This window comes from Galeopterus variegatus, unplaced genomic scaffold (assembly GCF_000696425.1).
Source record: "Galeopterus variegatus unplaced genomic scaffold, G_variegatus-3.0.2 Scaffold456, whole genome shotgun sequence".
Lineage (NCBI taxonomy): Eukaryota > Metazoa > Chordata > Mammalia > Dermoptera > Cynocephalidae > Galeopterus > Galeopterus variegatus.
Genome location: NW_007726567.1, coordinates 432,668 through 458,550, shown reverse-complemented (window position 1 = coordinate 458,550; position 25,883 = coordinate 432,668). Strand labels below are relative to the sequence as shown.

Sequence of the window (25,883 nt, the reverse complement as noted above, 5' to 3'; positions counted from 1 at the left end):
TTATTGGTTCATCAGTAGGTAGAATGACATATGGAAAGAGTGAAAGACACCAAAGTAAACAAAAATTCATATAAAAATTAAATATGTGTAAAGGGGCATTTCAAATCAGTGGTGAAAAATCAATTATTATTAAATGATGTTGGGGAAATTAAACAGAATCTCTACCTTATGACCTACAACAAAACAAACTTTGATGGAACAGAATGTGACTTAAAAATAATCAGAGTGTGGAACTTCAGTCTATGTATGAGAAAACCTAGAAAGGAAGAAAAGAGTGCTGAATTCAACTATAAAAATAAAATCTCTGTAAGGAGAAAACAAAAAATGGCAAAAGATAAGCTAAAAAATTATAATCAATATCACAAGTAAAAGGCTATTTACTTAAGTAAAGAGCTCCTTGGAAAACACAGTCAATAACCCAACAGAAAAAAAGGCAAAGGACAGAAAGAGAAAACTAAACAGACACCTTATGTAAAAAGAAAAACTAATGATCTTTAAACATATGAAAAGAGTCACACAACCTTACTCGTAATGGTAGAAATGCACCGTGTATTATCTTCTTAGATTGGCAAAGATGCAAAAAATATTGGATTATTTGGTGCAGGGAAACATACACAAAAGGTGGGGTTGTACATTGGTGACAACTTTTTAAGGATGAATCTAATGCCCATACCGTTTGACCCTGCAATTCTATGACTCTTTGCCAGGATATTGATTAAAGTATTGTTCCCAATAGCAAACTATTGGAATCATTCCTGAATGTTCAGTGGTAGGAGACTAGTCAATCAAGTTATGGTACAATGGAATATTATGTACATGAATAAAAAGAAGAGGAGAAGGAGGAAAAGAAAAATAAGAGTTTTATTTGAATTTATATGCAGTGATCTGTGAGAAAAATTAAGTAAAAAAAATTCAGGAGCATATTTTATGATTCCACCGTGGGAGAAATAAAAGAAGAAATATGCATATCTTCTAGAAAGATATCCAAGAATTTTATAATAAGATCTGCATCTTTGAAGTGGAACCAGGTAGCTGGGATACAGAAGAGGAAAGAAAACTTATTTTTTACTGACTCTATTATAACTTTTGACTTTTTACCGTAAGCAGATATTACTTATTCAAAAAAAGGATGAAATAACTTAATAAAAATTAAAAATACCAGGAGGGATTACAGTGAAACCCAATATTGATCATTTACTGCTTCTATTTATTGAACATGGATTATGTTTCAAATTCTTCATATGCATCATTGTTTATAGTCTTCTCCAAAACTATAGCATAGTTTTTACCATTCCCATTTTATAGTTGAAGAGATGAGGACTCCAACAGATAAAATGACTTTTCTGTGGTCATTTATTAGTTAATAACAGAGCTATAATCCTTACTTCGGTGTGTCTGTCTCAAACCATGTGCACTTTGCACTGTGCTTACACTTGCTATGACATGTTTAACTGAAATCCTCTTTAAAGCCAACTTGATGATGCCACATCCCAGTGGCCAACTTCTAATCCATTTGTCATTTCACTTGCACCTCTGCTTTCCCTCTCCATCCCCTTGTACTCACACAAACTCACGTACATACAGAAATGGCTGTTGGAAAGCAACCACCTACAGTGAAGTGACCCAGAACTTTGCACTGCTCCATGGATAATTGTAGGAAACCAACAAATAGTTTTCATGTTCAAGACATATGTGAGTAATTGGTCAAAGTTAAGTGGCATCCATCCTACTCTGCATAGCTGGATTGTTCTTGCAGCCCTCAATACTTTCATTCTTCTGCAGAGTGTTTTGTTTATACAGGCAAAATTCTAAACACATGGATATATCTTAGATTGTCTTCATAATCAGATTCCAAATATTCAAAAGACAAGGAGCAGACACAGTTGAAACCGAAAAATGGAATTGCTGCTTAATCAATGGAAAAATAAAACACCATCCCTTGTCATCAGGATGGAAGAGCGATTGAGTGCGCAGCCTCTGGAGTCAGAGACACCTGGGTGGGTTCCCGTGTGTTTATTAACCCGCTGTGCAATCTCGGATTCATTTTCTAGCCTCTTTAGCTTTGGTTTCCCAGATGATAAAATAGGGATAATAATACTATCTCATAGGCAGAATTGTTGTGAGGATTGAAAGAAAGAAAAACATTATCCTCAGTGCTGGACTCAGGGTGAGGATACAATAAATGATAACTATTATTTTAGGCAATACTTGAATACACCACAGGCCAAACCATTGATCAGTCCTGTTGTCTCTCCCTCCAAAACATACCCCAAATGAGACGCTTCTTGGCTATTCTACAGCTGTTCCCTGGGTATGTGGTCTGCCTGATTCCAGTCTTTCACCACTTACATCAGACGTCTGAGGATCTTTACACACTGTTCCCTCTACCCACTGCACTCTTGACCCAGATCATTCATGAAGGACTCATTTCCAACATTCAGCTCTCTACATGAATGTCACCAGCTCAGAGAGGCCTGTCCCAACCAAAATGACGTCTTTGCTTCTTATATTCCCAGAGCCTAGAACAGTGCTAAATATTTTCCCTTCAAAATGTTATTGTGCTACATTGCACAATATCATGTAACTTTAAAATATAACTCACCAAAAAGTTTTGTTGTTTGTTGAATAATTGACATCTTCATATATTTTTCTCTCATAATCACAGAGCCAGTTGTTTTCTACCGTTTTCTTGATAAGGACATTAAGGGTCAAAGAGTTTGCTAATTTTTTCCAGTGTATTTTAAGGAATGGCAATACATTTGAAGTACAATGAAAAACCTGTTGTCATTTTAATTATTATTAAACTTTTCGTCACACTTTTGTGTGTGGCTGGCCAGTTCAGGGATCTGAACCCTTGACCCCGCTATTACAACACTGTGCTCTAACCAACTGAGCTAACCAGCCAGCCCTTAAATTTTTCATCACACTCAAGAAGAAAGTCTCAAATTAGAACTAATATTTCCTTAACATCTCTCTAACACTTTCTAATATTCCCCTTTTTTCAGTAAAGAGCAGGTAGACCAAAAGCCTACAGTCTTAGGCTGGCACCAGCTGGCTTCCTGCTAACCTTGAAAACTTTGCTTCTTTGGGGGATCTCTTATTTTTGTTAACCTGATTTAGAAATGTTTCTGCCTGTAAGAGATAATTGGAAGAAGCCTGCAGGGAAGTAATGAAGAGAAAGTATTGAAAGTCAGTTTTGCCTTCTGAGACTTCAAATTGGACCAGAGATTTTGCACAATGCTTTTGACCACTACTTTTTTGGTTATATCGTTAACGCTTAATATCGTTCAGTTAGTTAAAGGAGCCCCATTTCTGATGAGCAGTTAAAAATCCCAAACTGAACTGGAATAAGTATGAGTTGACCTGTGGACAATGGATACAGTACGCTACCTTCATAATGCGGACAATATGTTTGTTGCCTTAAAGACATGTTTTCTTTTAGTTGGTTACACATAAAAACAAGTTCAAATAGGGTGCAGAGCCTGTGTCATGGTCAATTTGGGCACATTTAGAGGAAATCTCACCCTTGAACTTGTTATAGAAGCCTTTGACCTGAGCTCCCTTGTTGGATACCAGGATTTTGCCGCATTCTGCTCATACCCTGCTCCTCACCGTAGTGGCTCAGAAGGCAGAAACTTGAGTTTGGACTCTAAGTCACTTGTGTTGTCTTGGAACTTGGACAAAACCATCGTCCCTCTTTCTAGATCTGTCACCAGCACAGTGAAAAGGTTGGGCTCTTCCAGTCCTCAGAGTTGATGATCAGGAGGTATCTATGTCCCTCTCTCAGGCAGACTTTTCTTTTGTTCTCTTTTCACCATTTACCTAATTTGAAATAAACTTTTTGTTTATTTTTATAATAGTATTTTTCTTATTTAAAAGGTAACACATTTATTTTTAGATAACAAAAGTAGATAAGCAGCAAGAATAAAGCAAACAAAATTCACTCATAATCCCACCAACCAGTAAAATGTTACAGTGTACAGCTTTCAGGTATTTCTCACCCAATTCTTCAGTTAGTAATATGTGAGATTATCTGTCCATGTACTTTAACATGGTCATGCAGACACAGCCTAGTTTACTTCACTGAGTCTCTTTTGTTAACTTCTTTATTGATGGTAATTTTTGATTATTATCAATTATTTCAATGAACTTCCATATATGTGAATCTTGTTGTATAATGCTAACTAGTTTCTTAGCATGAATTACTAACCTGACCATCCTTATCATAAAAAGAAATATGTCTTCTGGTCAAGATGGCAGAATAGACAGTACCCAGTGTCACTCTCTCCCACAAATCAACCAATTTACAACTATGAAGAAACAATGACAGCCAAGCTGGGGCTGCTAGAGCTTAGGGGAAGAGGAGGAGAGACCTTGTTGTGCATGAAGGAGGAGAAGCCACGATGAGAGAAACAAAGGACTGCTCTGACCATTTCGAATCCCAGACACTTCCAGGCTGGTGGAGCTGGTGAGCGCACAGAGAAGGAGCTGGCAAAAGCCACAGCTGTGCCCTTCGGATAAAACTGCTTGGAGGTGGCAGGGGAGATGAAGGCCTTGATGGCCACCAGGCCAGCAAGACCACTAATAGGGTTCCTGTGGATCCACATAGAGGTAGGAGCCACAACAACTGAGAATAGGAGCCACTCAGAGGCCAGTGAGTCACCACAGAGCATGGCCCATCCCATGGGAAGTGTTTGGAGGGAGTCTAGGCACTGGGGGCAACAGGCCCACTGTGGGAACACTGGGGCACAGCAAGGACAGCTCATCTGCCCCCTAATCAGCACAGGCCCACTCAGAGGAGACTGGTCAGGAATATAGAATTGCAGGGGGTGCAGTTTGCTGAAAAGAGTCAGGCCTAGAACAGTGTTTCTACGCAACCCAGGTGTGCCAGATTTCACTAGAACCGGAAGTACCTATAAAGTCAACCATTAAAACCTGAGCTGCACTAAAAGCCTTTCCCAGGGAATCAGCAGCAAAGCAGCAATTTAGCTCAGACACAGAGCTCAAGTACTGGTTCCCACAGGAAGTTCCCCCATTTTAGAAGTAAGCAAAGGACAACAAATTAGTTCTAGTGCAGAGTTTAAGTCGTGGGAACAGCAAATAATCCAACACAGAACTGAAAGAAAAAAAACAAAGTACCACAACCAAAGACAAAATTTGATATTAACTAATAAAGGTCTCATTTCACCAAAGAACGCCTGTAACACCCAGAAGGGTCAGAAGTCTCCTGGGCTACCAAACCAGAAAGGGGGAAGGGCCAGAAGCCTCAGCCATGCCCCCCCAACATGTGCAACCAGCCCAGCAATGACCGCTGAGCCACAGGAAGAAAGGCCCTGGGTTCCCAAGCTGGGGTGGTGAGGGGCAAGGACTTTTGCCACATACCCCTGACATCTGCACCCAGCCCAGCAATGAACAAGCCACTGCTGGAAGCCCCCCAGTCTCCCCTGTGGGAATGAGGGGGGTGCCACCAGCCTCAATCCTGCCCCTCCTCCTTCCTCCTTCCTACATCCCATTTCCTTCCCCTTTCCCCTCTCCCTCTCCTTCCCAACTGCTCCACAACATCATAGAATGTAAAAAAAATAATATTAATAAAAAAGAACTACATTTTCCAAATAAATAAATAAATACATTAGAAATATGTGTATTTTTTTAAAGATAGTAGTAATTCATTTTTGTTGAAAACATTAAAATAATAAAAAATGTATAATATAAAAATTTACCCCCTCCATTCCATAGAGGTAACCATGGATAATTATTTGCTGTACATCCTTCCAGGGAATTTATTTGTTTATTCATTAATTTAATAAAATTTGTAGAAGCCACAATGTGCTATATTCTGTACTAATCACTGGGGATACAGCACTGATCAAAGTAGACATAATGCACTCATGGAGCCTAAGTTCCTAAGAATAGAGATCCTAAACAATCCACTAACACATGCACAAGATTACAAATTATAATAGGTGCATTGAATGTGTGGCAAGTGGTTTGATGACAGACTACAAAAGGACTACTTAATTTACTCCAATAGGTGGGGGAGAATGAGAAGATATCAGGGAAAGTTTCTCTGAAAGAATAACAAGTAAGCAAAAATCTCAGGAATAAACCCATTTAGCCAACTAAGAATGTTGGGAATGGTTGGAAGGGGGTGGGGTTCCAGATGGGAGACAAGAGGGAGTGCTCCAAATTCATAGAGTACAGTGTGCAAAGTCCTTGAAAGTGGAACTGCACTTGGTGACTGAAAGTGGTCCAGTACATCTGAGACAGGCCAATATAAAGAGGTAAAAAGGCCATGGGTGCCATGTTGGTATCCATTGGAAGAACAAGGGTCAAGGTCAAGGGGTGCTATGGAGGCCATGTTGACATGTTGGTGTCCATTGGAAGAACAAGGGGAGCTATTGGCGGCTTTCCCTACCAATCTAGTATGCACAGTCTGCCCAGCTTAGGCAGTCCTGTGGCAGGCATGGTCTGTTGGTACCCAGCACCATTTCCCACTGTTCCTCTGTATCACAGAGGCCTGGATGCTCAAAAACCTCGTTCCCCACACTCCCTCTGCTAGCTGGTTTCCAGTGAGGTACAATGGAAGGCATTCATGGGAGTTGAAAAGGCAGGAGGAAGGGCAACTCCATTAGTAGTAGTGACAAGTGACTGAAGGTTATCAGGGGTTCCAGCAACAGCAGAAGGAGCAGCATCCGGGTGGCAGCGCAGCACCACGCTTCAGAAACGCCACGGCGAGTGGGGCCTGTAGCTACTTCCTGGTCTCTGGCGTACATCTTTTTCTTCCTTCTGCTGTTCCAGCACTTCAGTGGGTTTGTATGCAACCTCTGCATTAAATTCCTCTCTGCTTAAGATATGGAGTATTTTTTGATTTCCTTTCTAGACACTGACTTACAGAACACTTTCAATTCAAGCAAATCTTTAGCTTCTTACTAACCATGTTTTTTGTAAGTGCCCCAAAGAAGTTTGAGAGTCATTTTATGAATCCATTTACTTTAATTTTGGTTAACACTGGCTAATTGGCTATAATTTTATTGCCAGTCTTGGTAAAGTTCATCAGTAGGAGTCATAATTGAAGCATTTGAAACAAAACAAAACAAAATAACAATCCCTACTTCAAGAATTCTCTCAAACAATTATTCCTGTGTCATAATTGAAGCATTTGAAACAAAACAAAACAAAATAACAATCCCTACTTCAAGAATTCTCTAAATTATTCCTGTGCGGATTGTAGGTCTTATGCATTCTGGAACAGTTTTAATTTTGTATGTATATCATGTTATCCCTGTACCCGATGTTACCAAAGTCTGTGTCCTGCCTTGAAAATACTGCCCCTTACATACCCATACTGTTGTTGATGTCTATAATTTATTTTCACTTATTTGGAAGGAACTTCTCAATTTTACTCTGTGAAAACTGGCCTTTCCTGCCCCACACCTTCGGATGAGTTTAATAGTGCTCTTGATTGAACAGCATCTCGAGTAGGGCCAATTTTATGCTCTATGCCTAGAATTTTAACCTAGGCTCAGGGTGACAAAAAAGACTGAAAATTATGGGAGTTGATTCAGCTTGATGATAACAGCCTAAGAGGGTGCCCATTTGTTCTTGCTATTGCCTACCTACTAGTTCCAGATTTTGTCCTAGGCCTGAATCCCCAGCTTTCCTTTTATACTATTAATAAGCTCCCCATATCTACCCATTAGCTTGCTTTTCTGCTTGAGTTAAATAGAATTAAATTCTTTCAGCCTAAAGAACCATATAAATAGAGAGGGAATGTATTTTTTTCTTTTCTTTTTAGTTTTCTTTTTTTTCTTTTTAAAATATGCATAAAATTTATCATCTTAACCACGTTAAGTGTACAGTTCAGTAGTGGTAAGTACATTCACATTGTTGTGCAGCCAATCTCCAGAATTCTTTCCATTTTGCAGAACTGAAATTCTATACCTATGAAACAACTCCCAATTCCCAGCCTCCCCCGTCTCTTGCAACCACCGTTCTACTTCCTGTCTCTATGAATTGACTACTTTAGGTGCCTCATATGAGTGTAATCACAGCATTTTTCTTCTTGTGACTAGCTTATTTTACTTTTAGCATAATGTCCTCAAGATTCATCTATGTTGTACACATGTAAGAAGTTCCTTCCTTTTTAAGGGTGACTAATATTTCATTGTAGATAGATAGATCACATTTTTTTTTTAAATCCATTCATCCATTGATGGACACTTGGGTTCCTTCTACGTTTTGGCTGCAATGAATAATGCTGCTATGAATGTGGGTGTACAAATATCTCTTAGAAACCCTGCTTTTAATTCTTCTAGGTATATTACATACCCAGAAGTGGAATCATAATTTTTCAAGGAACCACCATACTGTTTTCAACAGTGGCTCCACTGTTTCTCATTCCCACCAACAGTACACAGGGTTCCAATTTCTCCATGCTCTTGCAAGCAATTATTTTCTGATAGTAGCCATCCTACATCCCAATGGGTGTAAGGTAGTTCTTTTCTTTTTTAAAATGTATGTTACACCAAGGGTAGTCGCTTGCATCCACAAATGGTTTTACAGAATATCATGAATAATTAAATGCTACCCAAGTCTCTCCGGGAAGAGCTAGCTAGCCCTCTAAACTCTCTTTGGGGCTCCTGGACCCAATCTGTCTGGTAAGTTTCTTCTTTCACTGTCCCCAGTTCTCCCTACATTCCTTCTATTAAACATGGAGAGAATGAATGCTGCGCTCACTTTCCCATTTGCTTTCTCTCATGAAGAATCTGTGATTCATTTTAGACAGGATTTAAATCATGCCATGTTAGTAAATTCAAAATGTAAGTTTGGAGTCAATCACTTTTTTACAAAATGGGCGAGGAGAAAACTCAAGCCACCTGCTAGGAATTTGCCAACAAGATGATGAAGGCCCTTATTAAGAAAGCATTTAGGATCTTTCAAAAGTGCTGGTATTGTTTGTTCTGACTTGAGATAACCTAAACAAAAAAAAAAGCCTGGGAACCGGTCTTTGGCGCTCACCTTTCAAACTCTTCACAGCCAAGACTCAGACGCCTGAATGTCTCCCGGGCACATTTGCGTCTCCGGCAGCCTCCCTCTGTGCGGCACGTTTCCTCTGTTTTGGAACATTGTTTTTTGGCTTCTCTTCAACTGTGCCTGAACCAGGAGGGCTGAGACTGTTGGCGAAGTGTGGGCTAAGGACTAGGCCCCTGGATTCTCAGTCAGCCAGTTCCCAGCTGGGGTCCTTTGAGCAAGGTTCTTAAACTCTCTGAGCTCCAGTTTCCTCATCTGTGAAACAGGATATAACACTGCCTGCTTGTAGGCCTATTGTGAAGATTAATTGAGGTAATGGATGTACACATTTTCGGCATGATATTGGTGTAATAGACAGTGTAAAAATGAGTGCCATTTATTCTGTACAGAAATAAGATTGGAAGATAGTCATATCTGAAAATAAAATTATGAATGCACCTATTCTTTGAATATGTTTTCTCAACTGTTCTTGAGATTTTTGGAAAATGTCAAAAATTATACTCTAAAAAAGTTCAAGAGATATATTATGCATCAGGGTTACTATAGTTAATAACAATATACTGTATATTTAAACATTTCTGAGTAGATTTTAAGTGTTCTTGCCACACACAAAAAAAAGTATGTGAGGTAATGCATATGTTAATTAGCTTGATTTAGGCAGTCCACAATGTGCATGTATATATATATGTATCAAAATAGCATGTTGAAGACCATAAATATATAAAATTTTTGTCAATTAAAAAACCAATTATACCAATATCTCATGTTCAAAGGGCTGAGCTTTATTTCTCAGACCTACATATTTTTTTCAAGAAACATCTCCAGCATTTCTTTTTAGAAAACTTCCAAATCCACTTTTGTGTAGTCTAGAATAGATTTCTGTTATATTTTAAAAGTTTCCTCTTAGCATAGTGCTTGTATATGTGTGTATATACACATACATTAGGTGTAAGGGAAGGGACACACACATATCTTCCATTTCTTTAACTCTTACCATGAAAATTATGAAATGCCTTGCATTTTTAGAACTCTTACCTAATATTTTCAAAAAATTATTTTGATTTTTGATATTCACAGAAACCCAATGCAGTAGCAGGAGAAGCAGTTAATATCACCCTGGTTTCACAGATGAGATTTGGGGAGGTGTGTGACTTTCCTGAGACCCTGAAGCCAATAACGCAGTGGAGCCAGAACTCAAACCCAGGCCCTGTTTTCCAAATCCAATATTGCCTTCACCATATCTCACTGCCTGCCCCCGTGTGGTGGAGGACTGCTGGCAAAAAGAATGGAAACAAAAAGCAGAAATGTAAGGCTTGAAAGCCTTTTTAGAATTTGGAGAGACTGAGTATTATTAGCAAACAACTGAAATGTCATGCTAGGAGTTCAACAAGAAATCAGTAGCATTGGGGGTATTTTAATGGCTTCAGAATTTGTAGGTATATTCTTTAAAACAAAGGAAAATGAACAGCACATTCCAGATCTCCACTTTCCCATATAGGTTATTTTTATGTCCTGAATACTACATTCTTATTCTCCTTAGTAATGGATTTATAGCTTAAGTATATTTCCTGAATACTTCTTCCTGTGCACACTTTGTTAAAAGGATCAATATATATACCCCATATTTTTAATTCCTATACTACCCACACTTAGAAATGATATGAGGAGATTCTTTTTATATCTGACATTGTAGCTAAGAATGAATAAATAAATGAATGAAGGAATTAGCCTGGATCTATTTCCACATGTTATACTTATTTATCCTTCAGCCCTTGTTAAAACCTCTATAGTTAGCCATAATTGGAATAACCCTATTTTAAGACAATTTCGCATTACATTTAAGGAGCAAAAAATGTATATATTCTTAATGGCACCCCCACAAGAGAATTTATCATGTGGAAGTACCACTCCTCACATTCCAACTCTGCATATACATATATGAACACACAGAGATAATTATATGCATGAAAATTAAAATACCATTGCTTACTCTAGTGAAAAGCAGAAAACAACTTAAAATTTTCAATAAAATTGAAACGGTAGATGAAATTATAGTCGATCAAAATTGATGGAATATTGGGCAATTACTGAATGATTATTTTGAAGAATTTGTAGCACTTTACAAGGATATTTTTTGCCACAAGCAAAGAAAGAGAACACAAAATCATGTTTACAGTCTGATTATAGCTATGAAAGAAGAATCTTTTGCATGTGGTCAAAAACTTAAAAGGAACATAGAAAAGTTAAAGATTTTCCCCCTCTTGTGAATCAGTTAAGAGTCCTTGTGTCATTAAAAACAAAAATAAGAATCTGAGCTCCTTTTGGCATGTACTATGTAAAATCCAGTGGAAAAACTGTAGGTTGCTCTCCGTCCAAATTTTAGAATGGGTGTTGTGAACATGGAGTGATACCAGGACTGGGTCTGGTGCTCATGAGCCCTGACTTTGCACAGCATGGAGAAAGTTCAGAACGATCAGCAGGACTCATTGCTAGCCACGGACTATCACTTGTATCATCTCAAAACCATACAAACATGCTCTAGGTTCCACGTATCTGTTAGGGCATCAAGGTCCCAGACATCATATCTTTAAATCACTGGATCCCAAAGGGATACTAAAATTGTGGAACAAGGAAAAGTACCATGGGGAAAATTATCATTTTTTAAGTCTTTATTTTTTAGTTGCTCCTCCCATAGTAATGCACTGAAAGGCATAACAGTTTATATTGTACAAAGCATTTGAAGAAAGTACCTCAACTTGCCGATTATTTCAAAATGAGATTACAAACAAAAAGAAAACAAATCTGGTTTCTCAATAAAGGGCAAAATAACTGAATACAGTCTGTTATTTACTTCTCTCTTTTAACATCGATTATTTCAAAATGAGATTACAAACAAAAAGAAAACAAATCTGTTTCTCAATAAAGGGCAAAATAACTGAATACAGTCTGTTATTTACTTCTCTCTTTTAACATAAGGTCGGGAACACTTCATTTTACAAATAGGATTAACATGAACATAACATCGCACAAGCTTGCAAACAACCAGCATAAAATATGGGGTACAGTCTTTAATCAGAAGAATCATGCTTTCATGAAAGAAATTATAATTGTTTATACAATCGAATTGATTTCAGTATTACAAAAACTAAGTTGCATCTATTCATATTTAGTTCATTAAGAAGGAAAACAAAACAACAAAAAAAGGAATGTTAAGAAAAGCCAAACACCATTTGGCACTCCCATACACAGGTCGAGTCACCTTGGTCCTTAAATTTCAGAAAGGGGTGTGCCTCGGACGTCATAAAGTAGTGGCTGACCGGAACAGTGCTATTTTAATCAACAAACAAGAGTTTGCCAACAAATAAATACAGGATACACGCAACACACAAAAAATTAAACATTAAAAAACAGCGACATGATTGTCTAAAATTAAGATGTTATTACAAGGATTTGGCAAACATTTTATTAGTGGTACAGCGGTACTGGTGATGAACAGGTTACTTCACTGACTTAACCTCTTTGAGCAATGAACATCCATAGTTTACAATATACACATACCCTTATTCCCTAATTTTAAACAATGTACTTAAGAAGGCAAAAGTTAGGGGGGACAAGTACTCCCTGTTATCAGTTTCTATAATAATCGACTGTGCGTTTCATCCAACTACTTCCATCTTCAAAGGGTTAAATTACATAAAACTTTAACAAAGAAAAAAATTAAATCTGTAATTAAAAGCAACTGTTCCCAATCATGTCAGGTGATCTTGTACAAAAAAGAATGCAGTTTCTATGGAGTGTTCATTTGTATTAACGCTGTCATCTTCACTGCCCTCTCACCCACCCTCAGCCTAGGGCAGGTGAACTTTGCCCAGCAAGTTTTTCATTTTCATTGAATCACTTTAAGTCGCATTGATCCTCCAGAAGTCAGCAGCTGCCTTTGCTGTGCAAAACAAAATATCGAGAATAAATAGTTTCTTTTTTTCTTTTTCTTTCTTTCTTTTTTTTTAAATCATTCAGTTTAAGGTCACCGGACTTTAAATGAGTGACCCTTCAGGTTTATAAGGCATTCTGCTCAGCAGTCTTGTAAATAGTCCTATATGAAAGAGCCATGCTACTGTTGGACTTGGTCCCACTCTGGTCAACCAGGGCAATGTCATACGTGGCTTATAGATTGGATGGCACCGGATTCCGCTGCAGCCCTTGCCATACTGTGCCACACGTTGGAAGAACTGTGGGATGTTGAATGGAGGGACTCCTTGTCGGACAGTGACAACATCATAGCATATGCCTGGGGTGAAAAGGAGAGACTCAGTAAATGGAACTTGAAAACCATCATTTTCATTTGAAGAATATTGTTAGTAACTGTGGGGAAGGGATGGGACCCAGAGTAGGAGCACCCTTCATGGGTATATTAGGTAAAGGGGACATATTTTTTTGTTAAAATGACATGGGATTATTGCTGGCCTTCACTGCCTTGGGGCCACAAAAGTGGCACATCCCACAGAACAAAAAATGAATTATTCTACCTAAAATGTCAGTCGTGCTTCCGTTGAGAAACATGAGTCATCCCTCTGCCCAACCATAAATACAGTCATCTGTCCACTATACATGTTCAATTCAAAAACTATTATATGGTGCTGGCGGCCCAAACTGCAAATATTAATAAGATATAGACCTGACTTAAAAGATCTGTCATCTAGTAGAGGAAACAGTCTGATTCCTGCGCTTTATAGAGCACTGAAGGTGAAATGACTTGCCCAATGTCACTCAACTAGATAGTGGGGAAGGAAGAACTAAAACTTATTTCTGCCAACTTTTCTCCAATTCCCCACTACGCTTGAAATATTCAATGCTGACACCCAAAAACCTTGAAAGTTCAGATGGATCAAATCAGCTCTACCAGAAAATGAAACCAAACACAAGACCCAACAACGTTCTAACCAACGTGGGAGCGTGTCTGCTGAGCAGAAGGTGCACAGAGGTGCTCTGTAAGGAAATGCTTTTTCTTCCCTGTTATCATGTCAAGTTCTAAATAACTGTTCAGAGAATCCCTCATTTACTGCCAAGTAAAATATTCAAATTAAATGTTTGGTCTTGACTTGTGAGTGAACTTTTCACTGTGGATTTGCTATTGTTGGTCTCATCCATCGCTAAACTTGCTTGTCAAAATGCTGCTGAAGTGGAATCATTAAAGTCCTGCCAAAGACATTCCACTGTCTGTAAACAAAGACAAAATGCCTTGTTGTTAGGCAGAGTTTCATCTTTGGGAGTCATGCTGAGACATGTGGCCAGTCTGTGGTTTCTTCCGTAATCATGGCATTCAGTTAGAAAATCTGCCCTTGCAGGCTGATTTTGATTTGCTGGGTCATTGCGCTCAATGTACACTTTGACTTTTATGTATGTTATTTGCCTTCTGGACCTCTACAAAATCTTAGGATCCATTTAACAAGTATTTTTTAAGCATCTACTCTATGCCAGCCACTGTGCTAGGTCCTAGAGAATAAGTAATATAAAGAATTTTGTAGATTAAAGTATGGGTTAAGTGAGCATTGAACTTAAACGATCTATTTTGATTGCGTATCTACTTTTAGAGATCAAGATAAAGAATATTCTGGAGGATAAAGAAAATTTTGGAATCCTAAAATTTTAATCCTGTCTCTGCTCACCTAGCTGTGTGACTTTGGGCAAGTTGCTTAAACTTTAAAGATTCACTTTCCTCATATAAAATGGGGATAGTAATAACAGTATTTCCTACAAGGGTTGTGGAGGAATCACAGGCGATAACTTACATAAGTGCTTAGCTCAGTGTGCCTGACATAAATGGTACCTATTATCATGAAATTAATTTTTGTAGAATAGGGTTTTTCAGAGAAGATTCCATGTAGAATGAAGCCACCGTTGTAGTGGTCTACTATTTTGGATTCAATCACTATAAAAATTGCAGACAGAATAAATATATGAATGTTTTGAGTAAAGCATCTGAACCTTTAGATTCTAGAAAATGGTAAATATAGAATATCTGCCTTTTGGTAATCAAAAGAAATAAACATTTTAAATACTAGTAGCAATGTACAGGATATAACTGACAGTTATCAAACCATTGATTGAATTAATGAACGAAGAATGAATGGAAGAAGAGTATCATGAAATAAAGTCAATTTGCAAAAAGGCCTGACCATTTTCAAACTGATATGACATGATCAAGGAACAAGAAAAATATGAGCTAGGATTGCAAAATGCTAGTATTTCTTGTAATGAATGGTAATTGTTAGCCTAGCTGGGCAGACATCACGTCAAAATGGTGATACTGAAATATATAATATCCATGCTGATGTTCTCAAGTTCATGGAGTTAGGCTCCAAGAGCCTGTAGTGTAGAGGCTGGCTGCTTTTACTTCAATTCAGAAAGAACTTTTATTTTGCATATTACTGTATATAATATCTTAGACTTCTTACTGAATTGAATATTTAATTTAAAGAACTGTATTATTCCATTGACATAAGTTTTCCCCATCTTCGCTGAGATGTTACTACGTTTGCTATTTAAGTCCAGCCCCAACCATCTCAGCAAAATAGGAAATCACCTCCAAAGGTACAAGCCAATATGGTCACATTGTTCTACATGTCAGGCCATCTCCAAAATGACCAATAAATATGGTAATAGAAAGTTTCTTTTTTAAAAAATTGACTTAAGTGAACAATCTGGTTGAGTGTGGATGTCAAATAAAATGTACTGACTTCCTTTATTTTGTAATAAAAGAACCGAGGCTCTTTTAATTGGTATTTACAGATCCTTAGGTGAATTTAGTTTTAGTTACCATAGTTCTGATAGAATGCTGAAGAGCACAGTGAATTTGGGTATCATTTATTTGCTCATTCATTCATTTCAATAAAAATTGATGTTGTATTTCCAGATCTACCACTAACTTAGTGCAGACCTTTGGCAACTCATCTCATTTCTATTATTCAGTTTACTCCTAAATTCTGTAATTAGATGACTTATAAATTAACCGTACATAACAATTTACTAGACATAGTAAGAGACAAAAAGAATTAAATTCACTTTCCAAAAATCTTAAAATATAATTATGTTGACAAAAGTGACAGACACAAAGCAATTAGAAAATAATTCTGAGGTAATACATAAATATTTGCAAACAAACGTTATGGACTATCTATTCAGAAGTAATTGCAAGTAAAGGAGATATTATTGTAGAACAGGATTTGTCACAGAAGTTTCTATGCAGAATGCAACCACATCAATTGCTCTATTGGTTAACTCTTTTGGATTCAGTCATAGAGGAAAGATATGAACATTTTGAGTAAAGCATCTGAAATGGTTTAGATTTTAGAATATTTCAGAGATAGAATATTTGCTTTTTGGTAATCAAAGGAAATGTACATTTTTATGCACAATGTCACCATGATGCTATACTGCAGGAAATATGTACCTGTGACTTGGACTTTCTGTGTAACGGCTGCTTAAGTTCCTCTGGCACATGGGAAGTACTAAATGAAGACAGCTCGGCTTCAGTATATTGATTATCTTCCATTTTCCTCATTTTGAGGCTATCTGTGAAGTGCCTTATATGATCTAGAGCAGAAAGTCCAGTTTTATATTCTTCCTCTTTATACCTAAAATGAATCAATGGGAAAGCACAGAAGTTTTTTTTGTTTGTTTTTTTGTTTTTTTCAGTTTGTCATCTAACAAATCACTTTCATTTGAATCTATCTGTACAGCTAACAAGCTTTAGATTGTTTTTGCAGTGTAAAGTAGCATGCATCAATTATTGGGTTCTTTTAAATATTTTCAAATATATCTTAAAAATATATTTCCCTTAAGATTCTTAGTAACTGAAGTTAAGCATATATTTGAGATAAAAAGTTAAACTCAATGGCATGTTAGTCAGCAATGTGTGGAGACAAAATTTATGCATTTATAACTTCCATTTAAAGCAAAGCTAGTTATGATAATATTCAGTTAGCACCCACTAACTTTGTTAAAATATAATATACTCATCACTTCAAATATTTGGGGTTTTTTTTCATTTAAAAATCTATTATCTATAGAGATAACACATATATAGTGAAGTGAAATTAATCTCAATAACATTTAACTGATAATCACAACATATGGTTGGATAAATCATATGAAATCTTTATTTTTCTCTGAGTTTTATAGGTAAAGAGTAAAAATAAATGATTGTGTACTTGTGTAATCTCCATTTATCTTTCCTACCTCAGGTTAATCAGAGTTACATAAATACTGATGTATTTATATTCTTGAGGATTGTGTTTGATGGCCACCTTATTTTCACCTATTTAGAACTGATCCTCTGAGTATGCCTTGCTAATTCAAATTTAATTTTTATGATTTATTACTCACAAATTGCTTATCACCTGAAGTATTGCTCTAAAGGCAAAACAGAATGGGAGGAATTGCAATTGTATGTGGGTCTACTCTCGCCTGGTTTCTAAACTCACCCCAGGTACTCACCTTACTGGGGACGTCTTGCAACTCATCTCCAGGGCACTGGTTTCTTCATACTCATCTTCAGGATTTCCTTCATGTAAACTACTTGTCACTGGTTCCTTTCCTATTTTTCCAGTAATATCATTGTCTTCATCCTCCTCATCTAGCAATACCTCATCTTCTACTTCTTCATCATCCAGTAGATCTGAATTTTGACTGGTCACCAAAGTCTTTTCATCCTTAAAGTGACTGCCATTCATTCTTTCAAATCATAAAAAGAAAAAGGTCCAATTATCGGTTTTATTTTTAAACTTGCAGTTGTTTGTTTTCCTATCATGTCTTCCTAACAACAGTTTAGATTTTCAGCACTTACACAGGAGATTTTGTGGTTTATGCTCTACGGCAACCATGGGAAAATAATGTAATTTCACAAAAGAGAAAATGAAGAAGAAAATAATTGTATGATTATTCAGATTATAAATGGAACCTCTGGCAGAACTGGGAAAACAATCTCAGTTTCTTATTTCTTATCAGGACTTTGCCTGATAAATGATATTGTTATATATAACGCAAAAAACACATAAATGTTTTATCTGCAGAGTGTACCTAATTACCATATAAGTACTCACCATTTAAAATAATAGATTTCTGGAAAACTCATATTCTTGAGCAACACTAAAAACAGCTTCAATACACATGCCTAAAGTGAATCAAAGAGTTCAAAAACAGTGTCAAAGTAGCTGCCAAGTACCAACTGGTATTTACTGCTTTTAGGTGACATTTATCCATTTAGACACTGTACCCAAACTTGGAAGTGACTGAGAGCTCACTTATTTGTACTAGTTTCAAATTATCCTTTTTAGTCTGAACGTCAAAAAAGTTGCCTGTTTTCCAGGAGAACACTGGTATGGAAAATGATATAGAAACATAATTGTACAAATATATTTTTAAGTTTACTTAGCAAGTACGTCTAATATCATGATGCAAAAGAAGAAAATTATATTTTAAAAAGTCATTTGTAATGTATTTGTTTATGGTCGCAACAATTGTAATATGTGATTCCAGAGTTTAATTATAAAAAAAGAGATGGATTACATAGGAATTTAAATTTAAAACATTTGAGGGCATTTATAAAAATAAGATAAGTTCTTCAGGCTTTGAAATGAATATTAAAATATGTATGAATTTAATTTTTGTTCCCTTGTAAGATTTAAAAGTTGAAATTAAGGGGGCCGGCCCGGTGGCGCACTGCTACAGTGCGCCGCTTGGGAGCGCGGCGGCGCTCCCGCCGAGGGTTCGGATCCCACATACAGACCGGTTCCCGCTCACTGGCTGAGTGAGGTGCGGGCACAACACCGAGGGTTGCGATCCCGTTGCCGGTCCCAGTCCAGTACGGGCGCGACACTGAGGGTTGCGATCCGTTGCCGGACATGAAAAAAAAAAAAGAAATTAAGTTAAAAATACTTATACATGTTTTGAACTAGAGAATATCTTCTCCTAACCTCCTCCTTTTAAAGACACACTTTCCAAGTTCAGAAAGATTGTTAGGGATTAAAGCATCATGGCATCCAGGTTTCCTGATTCCCGGGCTATTCATAATCTCTCCATTTTACCTTCCTCCTCTACCTGTTTACAAATTCAGAAAACTTGTAGAGACTGTTAAGACAGTCATGTACGATTTTCACATATAACTGTTTTTGAGATTATGAAAGACTGAGTATCAGTAAAACACTCCCACAACACAAAAATGCACTTTCCCATATAACAAAATGAGTATAATTTAATATTTAGATTTCCCAGGGTAAAAAACTGAAGAAATAAAATAATCTTGGATGTGATAGATGCACATAGTAAACATCCATTTGACCAGAAAAAGTCATACCATTATATTATAAAGCTTTTTATATAACCAATCTCTTAACCTCTTTTATCAAAGAATGATGAAAACATGTTTTTGCACAGACATAAATTATTAGTTTCCAGATACACTGCCAACTTGCTAGCTTGAATGGATTGAAATTGTTATTTAAAAAAAAAGAAAAGAAAAAGAAAAAGAACAAAAGAGTGCATGGATGAAAACCAAAAGTAACAAAAGCCAACATAATTAAGAAAACCTATCTGTTAATTATGTTTTCAAATGTAGCAATTTATAGGGGATAAATTATTCATCAAAAGTAGCCTGATAGGAGTTTTGGGGGAAAAGTTAGATGACTCAACCTTCTTACTTCTGTGCTGTTTAGACATGTTGAAGCCAGATGTTGGAGCTATGAGGGCTCACAAATCTCCAAGTACGGGCTAGAAAATCTGAATAGGTATCTCAGAACCCAAATCATGTTTTTTGTTCAACATTTCTTACTTGCGTCGTGTAAATATCATTATTGAAATGTAAGATTGTGATTGTGTCTTTCATTTGTTTTTACTACTTTGTACATCCCATCATTTTCATTTTTCTTTCTTTTTCTCTCTTTCCCCTTCTCTCTCTCTCCCAGACACACACACACATGCTCACAAATGGGCAAGAAGGAAAGACAGAGCCAACTGCACAATGCTGTAGTCCTTATCAGAATTCTTAGAGGCCAGGAAGGTCTTTCTCTTTTCTTCCCTTAGATACACTTTTGTACAAGTTGAAGAACAGAAGCGGTCACATGTTTTTGGATTATTTTGATAAAAATGTTTATTTGAAGCTCGCCTTAATGGAAAAACTACCTAAAATGATGAACTCTGACTTTTAATTCCATCAAAAAACAGAGGATACAAACCCAATAATACTTATGTGATGAACAGTAATGAAACTTCCATTAACTAATTTCATGTCATAATAAAATTTACAATGCAGCATCCTAATTTAACATATCTCTGGATAGTTATGTACAGGAAAGTCTAGTTCTCTAATTATAACTTACAAATAAGAAAAATTAAATTCAGTAGTTTTGGCAAAATAATGTTTCATTAACTTCACATACAATGTGAAGTACTAGTGAAGTGTTAATTACTATTTTCAACAGCATGAAAAGCTTTTCTTTATGAATTAAGCCATATATGTTTAATGTTAATGATGATAAAGGAGCCAGAGCACCAGGTCACTAGAAACAAGGATGGTCATACCAACTGAGACAAACGTGCCAGAATTAAATGAACCCCTACGTGAGAGGACATAAAGTAGTGATAGAACCTTAATCAAGAAATATCAGTTTCTGTGTAAAAGATATTTGGGTGACACTCAACGGTTGTTTCATATATAAATACAAACAGAAATATAAAGAGAGACAAAGAGTCATGCACCATCTGTAATATATATAATATATAATAATAACCACGACTGACCACTTATTCAATTTAATCCCTGTGGTGGCTTTCCTTTCTACTTGTAAAATTTTTATAAAATATTCTATTTAGCTATCAAGAGAGGCAGAACAGCAAGGGGGTGAAATCATGGGCTCTGCCCCCAGACAGCCCAGGTTGAATCCATTTATTACTTGTGTGACCTCTGGCAAGTTGTTTACCCTTCGGTGTCTCCATTTCTTCACTGATAAAATTACAGTGGCTATCTCATAGGGTTATCACAAGAATTTAATTAATTAATGCATGTAAAGTGCTTGAATGAGCATATGGTATTTAATCTGCACTAAAATGACCAGCCACTGGGGGTAGGAGTAACCGTAGTACCAGGAAGGTGAGCACAGCAAATGCATTTGAAAACATATTCATTCCGGACATCAGAATTTAGAAAGTAAATAGCGGCTTTACCTCTGCTCTGCGTTCCTGGGAGACTGGCTACTGTGGTTGCTATTCCCAATGAAATTCCGAATTTCTGTGAAATACGCATCTTCTTTGTCTTCCAGAGTCGCACCTGTACTTTCCAGCTCAGAATGAGGTGACGACGTTGCTGTACCTGAGTGGAGCAGAAAGCCTTTGGTGACAAAGATTATTATTTATCTGGCAACTTAGTCTGAACCTATTCCTTATCAATTTGATCAGTGTTGTTTCTTAAAACATGCCCTTTTGAATATGAATAATGGTAACTGGCTGTACCTGAGTGGAGCAGAAAGTCTTTGGTGACAAAGATTATTATTTATCTGGCAACTTAGTCTGAACCTATTCTTTATCAATTTGATCAGTGTTGTTTCTTAAAACATGCCCTTTTGAATATGAATAATGGTAACTCTAGGAGGTCAAAGTCTCCCCAATTTTACCATAATACACATGCTTGTGAAAACCCCTGGGGAATATTTTGAATTGAAATCATGAGGAAAAGACTTCCAAGAATGTCGTTTCTCTCACTCTCCTTCCTCTACTCCCACAGTGATGGTGACATGGGAATATAACGCGGAGATAAGGTGAGGCAAATTATAGACAGGTCTTAAATAGATTCTGCCACAAGAAATGCAGCCTCAGTCCTGATTGCATTCGATGTGTATTTATTGCTGCTGTGCTAAAGGATGTTACAAAATAAGGACTGAGACACTCTGAACATACTGCACCCTGATTTGGTAGGCTAAGCCACGAGTAGACTCAGGACACAGCAGCCCAGAGCCTGTGTGGTACAGTAGAAAGAGGATAATATTGAACATGCCGATTATAGAATGATCTTCTGCTTCCTCATAAAATTAGAATAATAATGCCTGTCTCACAGGATTGTTGTAAGGTTTACATAAATTTACACAATTGTAAACACTTTACATGTGGTAGAACTTTTCACCAATATTAGCTTCATGTTTATCTTGTCCACAAAGTACCTACAATTTAACAGTTCATCCCTATAGTCTATATGACAAAAGCAAGAGGATAGACCTTCCCCTCAGCTTAAAGAAACTATAATGTGGGTTAAAAAATAAGTATTCAACTTTGACATGTTACATTTTTAACTTTCTCTTTTTCCTGAAACAACTTTAATAGTCTATATGACAAAAGCAAGAGGTTAGACCTTCCCCTCAGCCTAAAGAAACTATAATGTGGGTTAACAAATAAGTATTCAACTTTGACATGTTACATTTTTAACTTTCTCTTTTTCCTGAAACAACTTTGACTAGAAAATTATAGTAGAATGCTATAAGGATGCACACAGAAAGTGTGGCTGGTTTCATACATTGGATTAGACTTTTGTGCCTAAAATCTATTATTTTAAAACCATAATTCATTAGATTCTTGGCTTTGTGGGAAATAAACAGTATATGGTAAGTCACCATGTAAGATCATAAATGATGTTCTTTTACATTGAAGGAAGGGTTAATAATAAAATAATTTCCTTAAGTAAAGATTACTAGTCTGGATAAATTCAATTTTTTTTCAGTTCTTAAAATTTCTTTTCTTGAACTCCATACTCACCAACCCCCAACTCATTTCCTTAGTTTTCTAGAAACAAATTGTGGCTGCACAGGTTGGCTCCACACATATATGCCAGCTGGCAAATATTCATGAATGGCTTATTACTGATTTTTGGAAGCCAAAGACAAGAAACCTACAATTGTTTCTGCTAAATATGTGCTGGCAAGTCCTAGTTAAGAGAAAGTTAGTTTTTTGCAGTTACTTTTAACTTAATTTTACATCAGAATTTGTCAACAATAAATTGCTGTATAACTACCAGTAGCTAGTAGAGAGGACATTGAATATTTCCAACACAAAGACATGACAAATGTTTGAGGTGATGAAATGCTAATTACTCTGGTCTGATCACTGCACTTTGTATAAGTGTACCCAAACATCACATTGTACTTCATAAATATATGCAATTATCATGGGTCAATTAAGAAAAAGTAAACTTAAAAGAAAAATAAAAGAATACAAATAGTAGAAGAAGAAAAAACAAAAAACACTATCATTTGCTGTGGGTTGCTCTGATCATGTCAACAGCCTTATATCTCTAGTCTTAAAAAACATTACCCTGGAAAGTTCTCTGAACTGCAGGCCTTCTGCAAAAGAAGCCATGGTTTCTAGATTAATATTCAGAGTATGGCATTCTGGGGCTGCCACTCTGGAAATTCTGCCATGCTTAGGAACCACATTCTGTGGCTATAGATGGAAAGATTGTTCCCTGCAATATAGAAAATCTTGCTTCATAAATTTCCTGTGAGTTTGAGTCGTGGTTCTCTTTCCTTGGGATTGCCCATTGAGATTAATTCAGGAAGGTAAAAAAGTAATCCAAATAAGACCACTGAGTGGTGCATGATCTCAAGAAAAACTTGCTGTGAATTTTCACAATTGGATCTGACTTTGCGTTGAAATGTAAAGAAAGAAGAAAGGTCACAATTGTCTTTTAAAGTATGAAAATAAGTCATCTTTTCCTCATAACACAATTGATTACCTACCAGACATGTTCCCATTCTCATGTTTCTTTAGGTGTCTGTCTAAATTGGTTTGTTGACCAAAACACCTATCACATAAGTGACACTTAAATGGCTTCTCCTTATTGTGGATGTTGCGAACATGCCGCTGCAAGTTAGAAGATATGCTAAATGATCTGTCACAGTATTTGCATCTGAAAAAAAACACAGAAAAAATATTTGATAGCAAATCAAAACATACTTCTCAAGACCAGTACACCAGATATCAAAAATCATCACCTATAAAACATTTTAGAGGAAAGGCACAGTGAAAAATATTATTCACCCAGTCAAAATATCAATTTGAATAGTCTTTGATTGCTTTAAAGATTTTCATGACTTTACGAAAAACAATAAAATATTGGTGATCTGATTGCTCCCAAATTTATTATGGTAATCAGTTCCAATATTTTAAATAAGCCTCACAAAACTGAGGACATAAATAGTAGCATTGTTTTATCTTCTGCTTATGACAACAAAATTAAGCCCTTTGTAAGCAAACATGAAACAAACTCATGTGTTTTTCAAAAAAGCAAAAATATCACTTTTTAATTCAAAGTTGCAGTCTGATTAACAAATTCCTTAGTAAGTTCACTTTCTCGATTGCTAATTCTAAGGAAAATTCCATTATGTTCTCCAAAATAGCAAGAAATATTCTGAACTTTGCCTCAAAATGAGACAATATTCTCATTTGTCTAAAAATGAGACAATGTGAATAGTATAGTCTGATATCCAAAACACGTGATTTTCATAACACATGATTAGGAATCTCCAAAACCTTTACTCGATTAATCTTTAAACTTCCAAAAGCAAGTAATAGTGCCATTAAATTCTCCTTTTGGAATAAAAACAAATGTCTTTATTTACCTTCCCTACTGTGTATTTTCCTCAATTTCCATTTCTACTTTTCATAAAGAGTCTGTAGCAGTTCTGAACCAGGTCAGTTTTTCAACAAAGCACTCATTATTGGTTGGCTAATTGTTTCTGCTTTCCATGTGATAAAAAATCATAAATTATTTTAAAGTTTTCCTTTATTCATAAAATAAAAATATAAAAATGTAAGACCCCCATCTCCCCAGCTCTTATCAGTGAGGAAGAAAAGTAGTTTTTGTAACTGATGGGGTTATTCTCCTCTCGCATTTTAAAGTAGATTCCAACATTTGTTTATGTGATTTTCTGTGTGTTGCTTGAAAGATTAACTGACTTTCTCCAAATGACTTTTAAGTGAAAATTTCTAACTTACTGGTCAGAAAATTCTTAACTCATTCTTCCATGTGTGAAGGGCCCTTCTCCCACTTCTGAATGCAGACTCAGGAGTTCAAGTGCTCTGAGTCAGAAATCACTCTACTCCACTTGAACTACTTGGGATTCTACGGCTGTCCTTAGTGATGCCAAAAGTCTAGTCAGTTCAGTGGGAAAAATAATCTATTGAACTGGTTACTTTGGCACGGTATCAATAAACCAACTCAAGTACTGATTTAATTTCCCCCCTTGAAAGCTATTCTGGCATCATGAGATTCCACAGTTTTCCTCATAATATTAATAAAAAACGTGTGAAACTACACATTGATAGTAGTTGTAAAATTTTAACCTCTGCTTTTGAAAAAAAAAAAAAAACTTATGTTGTCATGCCCTTCTCTTCAGTAACTCTGTTCACCTCCAAGGCCCACCACAATGAGAACTATGCTACGTTTAGCACACTGTATTGTGCTAACTACAACAACTTAGGAAACACTGATACAGAAAACTTATACACTGGTCAAACACTTGAGAAAAATTTTCACTCAAAACATTTTCTGCACAAATCACAAGGAAGAGAGGTTTTGTCTATGACATAGTTCCAACTTTCTGCATGTACGCAAAGGGGCCTTTTCAAATCTAGAAAACATCATAGTCTCAAATCTGAATAAAAATGGCCAGTAAGAATGTTCTGACTAATGATCAGCTATTACTTTGTATCCTTCCTCTACTAAGATCTTAGCCAAAAGAGCTCTAAATAAAAAATTATTTTATTTTACTCCAATAAATTAGTAGGTGATTAAAGGACAGCTCAAATCAGAG

The 25,883-nt window shown here is 36.4% G+C and overlaps 1 protein-coding gene across 3 annotated transcripts in view; it reads right to left on the bottom strand.

Annotated features, from left to right (window-relative positions):
* Window positions 1–12,516: 12,516 nt before the first annotated feature.
* MECOM (MDS1 and EVI1 complex locus) overlaps window positions 12,517–25,883 on the bottom strand; it is a 301,600-nt gene continuing 288,233 nt past the window's right edge. For all 3 annotated transcript variants that reach the window (XM_008568988.1, XM_008568989.1, XM_008568990.1), the window contains 5 exons: window positions 23,808–23,977; window positions 21,250–21,394; window positions 17,527–17,763; window positions 16,481–16,664; window positions 12,517–13,318 (listed from right to left, as the gene is read on the bottom strand). In XM_008568988.1, the coding sequence (XP_008567210.1) occupies window positions 13,184–13,318; window positions 16,481–16,664; window positions 17,527–17,763; window positions 21,250–21,394; window positions 23,808–23,977 (871 nt within the window). In that variant the 3' untranslated portion in view covers window positions 12,517–13,183. The remainder of the gene's footprint in view (window positions 13,319–16,480; window positions 16,665–17,526; window positions 17,764–21,249; window positions 21,395–23,807; window positions 23,978–25,883) is intronic.